Source organism: Bos javanicus, chromosome 2 (genome assembly GCF_032452875.1).
Source record: "Bos javanicus breed banteng chromosome 2, ARS-OSU_banteng_1.0, whole genome shotgun sequence".
Lineage (NCBI taxonomy): Eukaryota > Metazoa > Chordata > Mammalia > Artiodactyla > Bovidae > Bos > Bos javanicus.
In genome coordinates this window covers 67,820,412-67,834,009 of record NC_083869.1, presented here as the reverse complement: position 1 = coordinate 67,834,009, position 13,598 = coordinate 67,820,412, and the positions used below count along the sequence as shown (strand labels likewise).

The 13,598-nt window shown below is 36.2% G+C and overlaps 1 protein-coding gene across 3 annotated transcripts in view; it reads right to left on the bottom strand.

The window, feature by feature from the left end:
• Window positions 1-452: 452 nt before the first annotated feature.
• Window positions 453-13,598, bottom strand: part of DPP10 (dipeptidyl peptidase like 10) — an 811,290-nt gene continuing 798,144 nt past the window's right edge. For all 3 annotated transcript variants that reach the window (XM_061439625.1, XM_061439633.1, XM_061439629.1), the window contains 5 exons: window positions 8,251-8,350; window positions 7,939-7,997; window positions 7,758-7,830; window positions 4,239-4,312; window positions 453-2,345 (listed from right to left, as the gene is read on the bottom strand). In XM_061439625.1, the coding sequence (XP_061295609.1) occupies window positions 2,211-2,345; window positions 4,239-4,312; window positions 7,758-7,830; window positions 7,939-7,997; window positions 8,251-8,350 (441 nt within the window). In that variant the 3' untranslated portion in view covers window positions 453-2,210. The remainder of the gene's footprint in view (window positions 2,346-4,238; window positions 4,313-7,757; window positions 7,831-7,938; window positions 7,998-8,250; window positions 8,351-13,598) is intronic.

The following is a 13,598-nucleotide window of genomic DNA, read 5'->3' as shown; positions in this document are numbered from 1 at the left end:
TGAGCATCTCCCTTTTCCAAAATAGCCCAATTATGAAAAGCCAGATAATCACAGGAACAAATATTTTCCACCTTCCTACAAATCAGTAGTTTTCACTGGATATCTATTTAGCCTTAAAGGTGAAAGCGGGTTCCAGACTAATGTCTTTCATGTTAGAAGCTGTATTAAATTAATTGAAAAATAAACACTGATAATAATAATAAAACAAGAGAAATGAGGAACAGTAAAAGGTACTTTTTAAATGTTACTCAAATAGACAATAACACCACATCTTTCAAACAACATAATTATTTGCATCATAAAAACTCTAGTTGTTGAAATTTAAAATATTGATTCAAAAGCTTCAATTGGACTTCAAATCAGCCTAAAAAAGAAATTTCCATCTTAATAAAATAGGCAAAGCTTTCCTTTTACACTTATTTTTTAAAACAGTATACTTATTTTTTTAAAAAAAATGTGTTTTACTAGTCTTGAAAAAGACCTGAAATGGATCTTTCAAAAATTTTTCCCATTTTAAATGGAATCCAACACAGCAGTGAAGATGCAGCTCCAAAGAATATGGGAGAAAAGCAGAATACCCAAAAAATGACTTATGTATTTCCAAACACCCAGATTTTAGGGTTGATGCCTTCATAAAACAAGAGGGTTACTGAGCAATTCCACGAAATTTTTAAGTTTCCTCCTGATATTCTGATGTCATTATAATCTAGCCTGTCCTAAGAAATTTTTAAAACCACAAAAACCCAGTCTTCTGCCTAGATTTACCTGAACTTCTGTGCTTGACTTTTGGACATATCTTCTGGAAGATCCCTCCAGTGAAATGAGAAGATATTCTTTGATTTTTGTCAGAAAAGTTAATATTCTCATAACTTAAATTGACTTCATTACAGTCAAGTTTATTTTACACTCTCAATTACTCACTACTGCAAATCAACACAGCACAGAAATTAATGCATTTTGTGCCTTAAATAGTAAACACTGCTGTTTGTGAACTTTTTTGGCCAATGAATAAAAAGTATTTCATTTCTAAATCTCACCAGAAGGATTTAAATTAAACAGTAACAGATGCATTGGGCAGGCATGGGATACTAAATAAGAACTGGCAAATGAAATAACCCAGCTCTTTGCTTTTACAATGAAAATGAGAATTGGTTTTTCATTGAGAGAAGAAAAAGGATTAAGTGTTTTAAAAAAGCGTTTTCCACCAAAAGAGCAAAATAGCACTCAGTGGTATAGTATTGTTAACAAAATTTCTTTATCAGAAACTATAATTTAATATTTAAGTACCTAATTTACATGTGACAAGGTATCATATTCAAAAAATTAAACTGCAACTAGAAAACTATTAAGCACTAAAAACAATACCAAACACAACCCAAACATTTATAGGAAAGCAATAGCTAGAATTTGAATTGAAAAAAAATTTCATCATATTTGGCTCATTAAACAAAGCATCCATTACAGCCTGTAAGCATCTCTTCTAAGTCATCAAGTTTATCCTTTGTAGCATGAATAACACATTAAGATAGATTTATTGACTGCATATGCACACGTGTGTATACATATTGTGAGACGTACACTCATGTGTTGACTTAAAGATATTGTATCTACTGATAACTGGCTGAACTTTGGAAGGTGCTGAAACTCATATTTCTACATGACCTGTGACCCATTTAAAAATGTCTTTTTATAAACAGAAGTTACATAAAATACTCTGGTTTTATTAACTGACTCTTTTCTTAAGCATCATAATAGACAATGAAGGAATTGCACTTATTTTAAAGGTACAGTAAAGTGTTAGATTGCAGCTTGGCCATCAAAGATCAGGGACTGTAGTACTGAGAAGTTGTGCATTATATGCAAAGATGACGGTGGCCACTGAAATTAAAATGAGAGCAATTAATTACAGAACAAATAGGGGGATAACAGAAGAAAACATGCACTACTCCTACTTTAATGCAAAACTAATTTCTCCCCGGAAACCAACCCTTTGACTTTTCTTACACAAAGAAACAGGTTCTGCACCCTTGGCAACACAGTAGACATGGACTTCTGTATTCAAATTCTAGTTCATTGTCTCTGAGTGTGCTGTTCCAGTGTCATCTCCTTAAGCTGCCCTTGAAATTCTGGAGCATCTACAATATTACAGTCTCTTCGTTAGGTTCCATTGAGCCTCAATATCCCCTTCAGCTCTATATAAATAGGGTCTTTTATTCATCTTCTTCTGGTTCCTGTGGCAACACTGGTATTTCTTCCTTTAAACAATCACTGAAGAATCTGAGAATTGTGCTGTAGAGATGATACTTGCTCTTCTCAGATACGTTATGGCCTTCATCTGGGTAGACCTAAGATATTGAATGGAAAGGAGATTTAAAGTTGTCAAAGAAAGCCTTCTCTCTCAGAATTCATTACTTCAGCTTCATGGCAAGGGAACTTCGGAAAACAATATTTAACCAAAATCTCATGGTATTCAATTCTGAGTCTTTCATGCTAAATATTTCATTTTTATTTTAATTAGATCAAAATAAGACACTTGAGACAAAATGCAATTTTGTGCCTGTGAATTAGGATTTGTTAGAAATTCCCTGGTGTTCCAGTGGTTAGGATTCTGCCCTTTTGCTGCCTGGGGGCTGGAGTTTAATCCCTGGTTGGGGAACTAAGATCCTGCAAGCCAAAAAATAAACAAATAAAGTAAATAAATTAGGATTGGTTATCCAAAAAGTTAGAGCCTTCTATGTTCACACTGAACAAGATGACATTAATATCAACTTAGCTACATTTTGGGCTGTTTCATCCTGACTATAGGCCCCTGACCTCCCTTTAGAGTATTTAATGTAGAAAACTGGCAACTGTAAGTTCATTCTCTGCCCCTTTGAAATTTATATAAATCTTCTTTCAGACTTTCGTCAGTTTTACAATCCAGGAAATATCTTTCTCAAGGACTTGGGAACCATCTCTCTCTCTCTTTTTCTTTTTTTTTTTTTTACTTTTAGTTATTTTTGGGGGCAGGGGGACTGCACCATACAACATGTGGTTACTTAGTTCCCAGACCAAGAATGAAACCTGCACCCCCTGCATTGGAAGCACTGAGTCTTAACCACTGCACCACCAGGGAAGTCCTGGAAATCATCACTTTAAAATGTAAACACTGAAGGAGAGAACATCCCCATTTCCCAGTCTCCAAGCTATCTCTTACCATAAGGGTACAAGAAAGTTTACTTTTCCTTTCCTTTCCTTACTTTTACTTACTTTACTTTTCCTTGGCCTGTTACCAAACACCAGGACCAATGAATCCCTCATGGGGACTCTCAAAAACTCCCCAGCCCATTGTTTCAAAAGAGTTGAGTTTAGTCTTCCTCCCTTATTGCAGTAGTCCCAAGTAAAATTTTCCTTGTTTGTTTACTTTGGCACGATGAAAATTTTACTTTGACAGTGTCCTTTTCAATATAAACAACATGAGTGATTTTTTTAAAAACATAAGTGAACATATTGTCACAGCAATTCCTGAGTATAAAGTTTTTAGCTAGTGCCACATTTCCCTCTGAGTAAAGCCTCACAGTCTATGGTCAGTGCCATGACCCTCCATTTGTTTATTGCTACATCTTCATTTTTCATCATTCTAACTGTGGTACCTATACTTTTGATAAGCTGAACCACTTTTAGTTCTTCCAAATGCTTAGGAATGAAAGTAACTTTATTTCCCTTTCATAACTACTCCACCAGACTGAAAGTTCCTTGATGTGTAAAGTATGTCTTCTTGATCCATTTAGTATAGAGACTCATGTAAATTAAGTCCTTGATAAATATTTACTAAATATGGTTGAATGCAGAAACGTAAATGATGTTTTCTCTTTTCCCTTTTTTCTTGTGATATTTACTCAAAACACTTCGCCCCCTATCTTTCATGAAAAGAGTGATGGAGACCATAAGAAAGACAAAAGGACCAGAAGGGAAATAAAATTTATCATTTTAAAAGAATTTCTTATCAATGATAATGAATAAATGTCTGAGAAACAAGCATTTTTGAAAGAGTTTATGCAATTCACATGTAAAACAAGATGATCTACATTCTCACTGTAATAAGGAAGTAAAGACAATTTGGTAAAAAAAGAAAAAAGAAGAACAAAAATCAAAAACAAATAAAAGGGTGGGAGATGGAATCATGCAAAAACTGTGTTCTGTATCTCACGACAAGAAACTAAGGTAGAACAACACATTCTTCTGAAAAAGTGGCTTACCTGCATAGTATAGTTCACTCCAGCTTTTATTAGGTGTTTGATTAATTCTGCTGAATGCTGGAAATGAACTTTGGCTGCAAGAAATTAAATTATGATATTGAAGGAAATACATTTTTCAGGATTAAAACATTTTTATAACATTTTTTCAAAGAAATTAAGTATTTTACTTTACATCCAGTGCACATTTAAAAGACTGATACCTAGCTTTACCTGGAAAGCCAATCTGTACAATGGTAATAAAACTTTGAGCTTCACATTATAAAAAAATACATTAAAGCAGGAGTTACTACTAAGTCTCTACTTACTCTACAGAATTGTGGTTAGATTTACTTTACTGAATGCCATTTATTATTTCTAATTATTCACATATTTTATACCATGATAATAATTTTAACAGAGTGAATGCCTGTCTGGATAGTAATACAGCAAACCAGCCTTCTTTGTTTCTGAGGTTTACTAAGGTCAATCTCAAACACTGACATTCTGCTTTATATCAAATTAAGAAGAAAAGCACATCTTGAGAAAATAGCATGCATATCTCATTCAGTTCAGTTCAGTTCAGTCGCTCAGTGGTGTCCAACTCTTTGCGACCCCATGAATCACAGCACGCCAGGCCTCCCTGTCCATCACCAACTTCTGGAATTAACTCAGACTCACGTCCATCGAGTCAGTGATGCCATCCAGCCATCTCATCCTTTGTCGCCCCCTTCTCCTCCTGCCCCCAATCCCTCCCAGCATCAGAGTCTTCCAATGAGTCAACTCTTCGCATGAGGTGGCCAAAGTACTGGAGTTTCAGCTTTAGCATCATTCCTTCCAAAGAAATCCCAGGGCTGATCTCCTTCAGAATGGACTGGTTGGATTTCCTTGCAGTCCAAGGGACCCCCAAGAGTCTTCTCCAACACCACAGTTCAGAAGCATCAATTCTTCAGCGCTCAGCCTTCTTCACAGTCCAACTCTCACATCCATACATGACCACAGGAAAAACCAAAGCCTTGACTAGACGGACCTTTGTTGGCAAAGTAATGTCTCTGCTTTTCAATATGCTATCTAGGTTGGTCATAACTTTCCTTCCAAGGAGTAAGTGTCTTTCAATTTCATGGCTGCAGTCACCATCTGCAGTGATTTTGGAGCCCCCCAAAATAAAGTCTGACACTGTTTCCACTGTTTCCCCATCTATTTCCCATGAAGTGATGGGACTGGATGCCATGATTTTCATTTTCTGAATGTTGAGCTTTAAGCCAACTTTTTCACTCTCCACTTTCAATTTCATCAAGAGGTTTTTTAGTGCCTCTTCACTTTCTGCCATAAGGGTGGTGTCATCTGCATATCTGAGGTTATTGATATTACTCAGGGCTAAATATTTAATGTGGACCATATTGGTTTCTCCTCTTTCTTTCTAACTTGCTACTCCCTGAACCTCAGTTACAAAACCGAAATAAGTAGCATAGCAGCCTAAGTGTGGGCAGCAACATTGACCTGAACTAGCTATGAAGACTTGGACAAATCACTTCAATAATTTTGTGTAGCATTTTGCTCATAGGCTGCCTTGGCTGTACATTCTTAAACTGTGCATCTTCAAATTTCTGTAAATAACTTTTAAGCTAATGTGTTTCAACTGTCTTTGTAAAAGTAGGGCAGTCTTACCAATAGTTTAGACTTCATTGCTCTAATGCTATGGTACTGATTGATCCTGCTACAGAGCAGACAATAAAAGACTCTAAATAATCATTTTCATCTTTTAAAATTCTGGTAATCTTTTCCAACATTCTCTTATTGTACTTAATGGGAAAATTGCCATGTCATTTCTAAATAACTGTGCAAATTGCTCCATAAAGGTAAGCTACCAGAAATGCTAATAAATAGGGTAATGACTGAGGTAAAATGATACTCTATATACCTCATTTGTTTATTGTAGAAAACAAATTGAAAAAGACTCCATCATTCAGCTTTATGGATAAAGCTGAAAATAAATGTGCAAATGGATTTTCTAGTTTTTTTTTTCTGTTTAGTTTCTAGTGCAAAGCATGTTGATAATTGCCGTGTATCCCTTCTTAAAACTAAATAGAGGCATTAAGTCTAATTGGTTGAGTTTCCTGATTTGATGATAATTTTGAAAGATAATACTAACAATGGTAGTATTATATTACTACTGATTGACTGCCTATAATCTATGAGTCCCATATGGAATATGTGTGTGTGTGTGTGTGTGTGTGAGTACATTTGTTGTGTGTGTGTGTGCAAACACATAGGCGCATTTCCTTTGAAGTGATCGGTGTTGAAGGTCTACTCACATTTTATCAGGTAGGTGAAGCAGCACAGAGCACTGACAGTTCCCTGTGCTATTCCTCAGGCTCTCATCAGTTAGTAGGCTTTTGAAGCAAATCACTAAGTAGGGTGAAGGGAGGAGGATTGAGCTTTGCCTCTTTGAGGTGGGGCACCTACGAAAATGGTTTGGAAATCTACCTAAGGGAGATTTGTCTCTTCTCCCTCATTTACCTATTTATTCACATATATACTATAAACATAATATATACATACTGTATATCGGTATTGATATGAGCTCTAATTTAACTATTTTAACTATGACCTGACATGCTTAAAAGTCAAGTTTGAGGGCTAGTGTTATCTTCACTGTAAGCCCTTGTTAGTAATATTCTCTGTAAAATGGGATAAAAATACTGAGGCAAGGCAGGGTAGACTGACAAAAACAAGTTTAAGATTTAGGAAATATTGCTTCAAGGCTTTGCTTCTTCTTGTTCACTTGCCAGGTAGTCTTGGATAAATCAGTTTCCTCCTTGAAATTGATTTTTCTCATCTGTGAGTGGAGCTATAAATACTCAGCCCTCTGTTGTAAAATTTCACATAAAATAATGTGAAAAAAGATATAATTTCTTTGAGCCACTAACACTTCAGGTGAATATAAAATGATATTATTTATTACTAGTAATATCAATCACATCCATCTCCAATGTATAAAATAATAAAAAAGAAGATGATATAAAAGTGCTTTTTTTGTTTTTTGTTTTAACTTAAGTGAGAAATCTCATCAGAATTTCATCTCAGTGCTGGCACCTTTTGCTATGCTGTTGTTTTTCAGGTTAGAGTCCATGTGCGGTATGCTGAACAACATGATCCTAGTAGTGAGTAACCACACATGGTTATTTATATTTAAGTTAATTACAATTAAATAAAATTTAAAAATTCAGTTTCTCAGTCATACTAAATATGTCAAGCACACATGGCCAGTGGCTACTGTGCTCAGCTGCACAAACATTTCCATCATCACAGAGTTTTACTGCACAGTGGCTGCCATCAAGCCCCATTGCCTCCTCCACTCTTAGTCCTGATGTCCTTCTGCCCACTTCCTACCAGGTATCCGATTGCTTGTGCCATTCTCTTCTGCTCTCCTCCCCAGAAGGTTACAGCACCTCCTGTAAGCAAATCCTTGGAGGTGCCCCTTTGTTCAAGGTCAGACTCCATCAATTAAGAAGCAGCAAATGACACTAAGCAGCTACTTACTGTCAGCAGTCCCATGGATTATTAATATATTTTCTTCTTTCAAGCCATGAATATTATGTAGCACACTAGATGCCTATAAATAAAAACACAAGAATCTGTATATAGAGATTAACCTATATTTGCATTCAGCAGTTTTAGAATAAAAATACTATTCTTTACTCATTGCTTTTAAGTTAGTTACCTGGTATGTGCTTTCGTCTTTTGATGGCATACCAAGATATCTTTCAGAGAAAGCTGAGGCTATGATCCAAGAACACAGAAATTTAAGGATACACTAAAAACCATTTGACTAGCACATTTCATTATTTAGTTTCTACCTTTCACATTTAATTGTCATGCACCAGTAAAACTGATCGAATCAGAGAGGTGATAAACTGCTGAAAACATCTCTGATAGTACATGGTAAATGACCTCGACTGAGCATCTCTACGTGAGGACTTTTGTTTCTATAAATCAATACATTATTTTAGGTCAGTCTGTAGGAATTACTCACCATACAACTTCAAGTCTATAATGGGTGCAATCACTGATCCACATTTAAAAAGTTTTTCATCTGATTTTAAGATCATGGATGCAATATAGCCACCATAGCCCTGGACAAAAAAAAAAAAAGGTTTATATATGTAAGATTATTGATTATTCCTGGAGACATTTTAATGTTTTACCTTTTGGTCACTGTTAGTTACTATACTAACTGGAGAAGGAAATGGCAACCCACTCCAGTGTTCTTGCCTGGAGAATCCCAGGGACGGGGGAGCCTGGTGGGCTGCCGTCTCTGGGGTCTCATGGAGTCGGACACGACAGAAGCGACTTAGCAGTAGCAGCAGCAGTTAATATACATATCAGAATGTCTCATAATGCTCCATCTTTAAGCAAAGAATACACAAAACATGGTTATATACAGATGAAAATTTTGAAAAGTTATTTACATTTTTATATAATGTTATTTCAATAACTTTAGGTAAAATATAAAATTTATTTATCATCAAGTGTCAAATATTTGCTCTTTGATCTGATATCTGGGAATAGATCCAAATACTTTGAAATCAGGGTAATATGTGCATGCATGCTAAGTTGCTTCAGTCATGTCCGACTCTCTGTGACTATGGACTATAGCCCACCAGGTTCCTCTGTCCATGGGATTCTCAAGGCAAGAATACTGGAGTGTATTTCCATGCCCTCCTCCAGAGGATCTTTATGACCCAGGGATTGAACCCCCATCTGCATTGGCAGGCAGGTTCTTTACCATTAGTGCCACCTGGGAAGCCCAGTGACTAAATCATATATCATTTTAGACATATATATTTAATAAAACAGCATATTCATTTAATAAAATAATTAAAATTATGATTATTAAGAATTAAGAAAGTATTAAATGTTTAATATATATCATCATAAGTATAGATTCTGTTTTCAATCCACACAACTAAACATTTGAAAGAACTCATATATGATAAATACTTTTGCTAGTTAGATGTATTGGATTATTTTTAAATTCAATTTTTAAATATCCACCTTGAAATGCTTTTGAACAAATCTAATTATACATTTTAAAAATATATAAATCAAGGTGTCTAGTTTTCTTTTGAAGACTATTTTTTTGACTAGAAAAATTCAAGAGGAGATTTTAATAACTATAGTAATGCTGGGTTAAGGGGATGACCTAATAAGTTGTCAGTGCATTTTAAGCATTAATTTTTGCTGTGCTCTTGGTGTTGTGTTTCATTTTGCCAGACATTGGAATATCCTGATAGGTATTATTAATAAAGATATTAATATTCAAGCCTTAATAGATGGGGAAACAGTGGAAACAGTATCAGACTTTATTTTTTGGGCTCCAAAATCACTGCAGATGGTGGCTGCAGCCATGAAATTAAAAGACGCTTACTCCTTGGAAGAAAAGTTATGACCAACCTAGATAGCATATTCAAAAGCAGAGACATTACTTTGCCAACAGAGGTCCATCTAGTCAAGCCTATGGTTTTTCCTGTGGTCATGTATGGACGTGAGAGTTGGACTGTGAAGAAGGCTGAGTGCCGAAGAATTGATGCTTTTGAACTGTGGTGTTGGAGAAGACTCTTGGGAGTCCCTTGGACTGCAAGGAGATCCAACCAGTCCATCCTGAAGGAGATCAGCCCTGGGATTTCTTTGGAAGCAATGATGCTAAAGCTGAAACTCCAGTACTTTGGCCACCTCATGTGAAGAGTTGACTCATTGGAAAAGACTCTGATGCTGGGAGGGATTGGGGGCAGGAGGAAAAGGGGACGACAGAGGATGAGAGGGCTAAATGGCATCACTGACTCGATGGACGTGAGTCTGAGTCAACTCCGGGAGTTGGTGATGGACAGGGAGGCCTGGCGTGCTGCGATTCATGGGGTTGCAAAGAGTCGGACATGACTGAGCAACTGAACTGAACTGAAGTGAATGCAACTGGTTCATGATAAGCTCTATTTGTGAAAGATTTGAAGATGATTCTAGTGTGTTTTGGTGCTATAGGAAACTGTTATTTTCTCTATAGCTCTTGAGAAATAAATAATGTCATTTATGCTTTTCTAAAGCATCATTTAAAAATGGGTATTGGAAAGTCCAAAATGTAATCAGACATTACTACAGTGGTTGAGAGAATATATGTGAAGAGTAGCAGAATATACCACCCAAAAGTACACCACTTGGCATATTAATTATTTTGAGCTGTAAGCACTTGCAAAAACAGCAAATCCAGAGGGAAGCTTTTCTTTCTCTGAATGCCTGTATCTGCCTAAAGGCAGATCCTTCAAAAGTTCAAGGGCCCCTACTTGGAAGTTTCATCACTGAGGGAAGATTGATTCTTGTCACAGGAAAGGAGACTAGAAATTGACACCACACCCAGACTCACTGTGTCACAAGCCTTGCCTCCCATCTATTCTTCTAAGGCCCCATGTGTTTACTAACACTAACTTGAAAAGAAAGTGAAAACATTAGTCACCCAGTTGTGTCCAAGTCTTTGAAACCCCAGGGACTGTAGCCTGCCAGGCTCCTCTGTCCAGAGGATTTCCTAGGCAAGGATACTAGAGTGGGTTGCCATTTCCTTCTCCAGGGGATTCGCCCCACCCAAAGATTAAACCTGGGTCTCCTACAATGCAGGCAGAGTCTTTACCATCTGAGCCATCAAGGAAGCCCAAAAATAATTTACTCTCTCTTAACATACCTATATCCCCTTTTCTCTTTCCCTGTTGAAACTGAGCAGGTCTGAGGGGCTCCTGGGCACAGAAGACTATCTGTCCCCCTTTTCTTGTTTGTAGGGAGTAGATAAGATTCCAACATCCATGGCCTTCCCTGAGTTCCAAAGGGCAGGTTCAAACTGGCTAATCAGGGAAGGGAGGGGATGCAGAGAAAAGGGAGTAGTCGTCAAAAACAATAGTACAGCATATTAAAAAGCGGAGATATTACTTAGCTGATAAAGGTCCGTATGGTCAAAGATATGGTTTTTCCAGTAGTCATGAATGGATGTGAGAGCTGGACAGTAAAAAAGGCTGAGCACCAAAGAACTGTTGCTTTCAAACTGTGGTGCTGGAGAAGCCTCTTGAGAGTCTCTTGGACAGCAAGGAGATCAAACTTGTCAATCCTAAAGGAAATCAACCCTGAATATTCACTGGAAGGACTGATGCTGAAACTGCAGTACTTTAGCCATCTGATATGAAGAGCCAACTCATTGGAAAAGACCCTGATACTGGGAAAGATTGAAGGTAGAAGGAAAAAGGGACAACAGAGAATGAGAGGGTTGGATGGCATCACTGATTCAGTGAATATGAGCTTGAGCAAACTCTGGGAAATAGCGAAGGACAGGGAAGTCTGGCGTGCTGCAGTCTACGGAGTGGCATAATGTTGGACATGTCTTAGGGCCTGAAAAACAACAAGATTCACTTCCTTGTAAAGAGAGGGAAACATAAACACAGATTTTCTTTACAAATGTAAATGTCCCTTGCAAAAGGGTAACTTCTACTCTGTTTTTAAAGCTTCTCCTGTTTATGCTGTTTCTTGAAATAATCAGCTCAAAAAAATGTTTTGCCAAAGAAACATATTCTGGGACGGCATATTCTGCTCCTCTTCAGAAGTATGAAGAAATGAATGAGTCATACAAAACATGTAAATAAATAGCAATTATAGAGCAAAAGTGTTGAGAGACTGAAAGTTCTCTTCCTATAAGGAACTTTTCAAGTTTCTAGTTCACTATCGTGAAGATTGAGACCATGGTGTTGCAGACAAGAGGTTTCAAATATTTTCCAAGCTGTAACAGTATTCTCATAGTGAAAAATGCATCTTAGCTGATAACTTTTCTGGTTCTAATTCCATAACTACCATGATTTCTGATTATGATTATGATTCTGTTATTATATAACTTGACTACTTTGAGAGAATAACTGAATATAACTATTCTGAGAATAAATGTATATCATATTTAAATAATACAAATTAATAGATTGTATTGTTTTTTATCTCAGTTTCACATGATTCCTGGAGTGAGTCTGTTTAACTCCAGGAAGTAAGAAAGGTATCTTTCACAGGAGGGGCAGATCTCAGAAAAATACCTGAAAGTTCTTTTTGAGTTCAATTTGAGAGTCTTTTTAAGTTCATATTCTAAACCAGTAGATTTGGGATAGGGCCCAAGCTTTTGCATTTTTAACAAACTCCCAGGAGGTCTTTATGTTGCTGGTCCATATTTTGAATAGAAAGTTCTTATTGTGTAATAATGTAATAGGGATTCCCACCAGACTATCTTTCTAACTTCAGCCAGAATTCCCTAGACTAGTGGAACTTTATATATATATATATGTGTGTGTGTGTGTGTGTGTGTGTGTGTGTGTGTATACCAATGCCCTCAAAATCAATTGAATCAATATGTGTAGAATGGGCTGTGGAGTTCTCCATGTGATTCTAAGTGAAAGTACTGTTGTAAATCACTGCTGCTGCATAAGACATTGTATCTGATTTCTTAAAAAACAAATATCTGGCTTTTGGGATCAATGAAAGTAAATTGAAAACTTAACAATATTGAAAGGTTTTGAGTAAAATTCTCTCTATAGCAGTTAAAAATCTAATTCAAAATACTGCTTTAATCTGATTTATTTCAGCTAATAAATTCTATTTTTAAAAGAAAATCAATACTGGCAGGATTAAAATTAATTTTAATTGCTTACCTTCTTCTCTATCATTTCATATTTATTTACTGAATATAAGAACAGATCATAGTAGCTTTATCATAGTTTATTTATGGAATCTCCATACTGTTCTCTGTATCAGTTTTCATTCCTACCACGTTACTGTATGTAAAATGGATAGCCAGTGGGAGTCGATGTATGATGCAGGGAACCCAAGGCCAGTGCTCTGTGACAGCCTAGAAGGGTGGGATGGGGAGGAGGTGGAAAGAAGTTCAAGAGGGAGGGCACATATGTGCACCTAATACTGACTCGATGTGTGGAAAAAAAGTCACCATATTGTAAAGTAATTATCCTCTAATTAAAATAATAAAATATATAATAATAAAAAGAATAGATCATGAAAAAGTTCTTGGAAAAATAATATCCCACAAGATGTTAGGAATCTTAAGTTCTAGTTAGATATGGAATGGTGCTTTAATTTTCAAAGCAACTCATATCTATCAGGAAGATGCCAAAACCCGGGGTTCATCATATTGACTGCAGTTAATGAGAGGATGTTTTTATTAATGTGATATAGACCAATAATGGTCAATAATTGGTATAGGCTGCTATGTTTCAGTTGTGCTGTCATCTTATTGGTATTCTCAGTGATCAGATTTTTCCATTCATTACAATTGTTACATCATGTGCATTTGCAAAATAT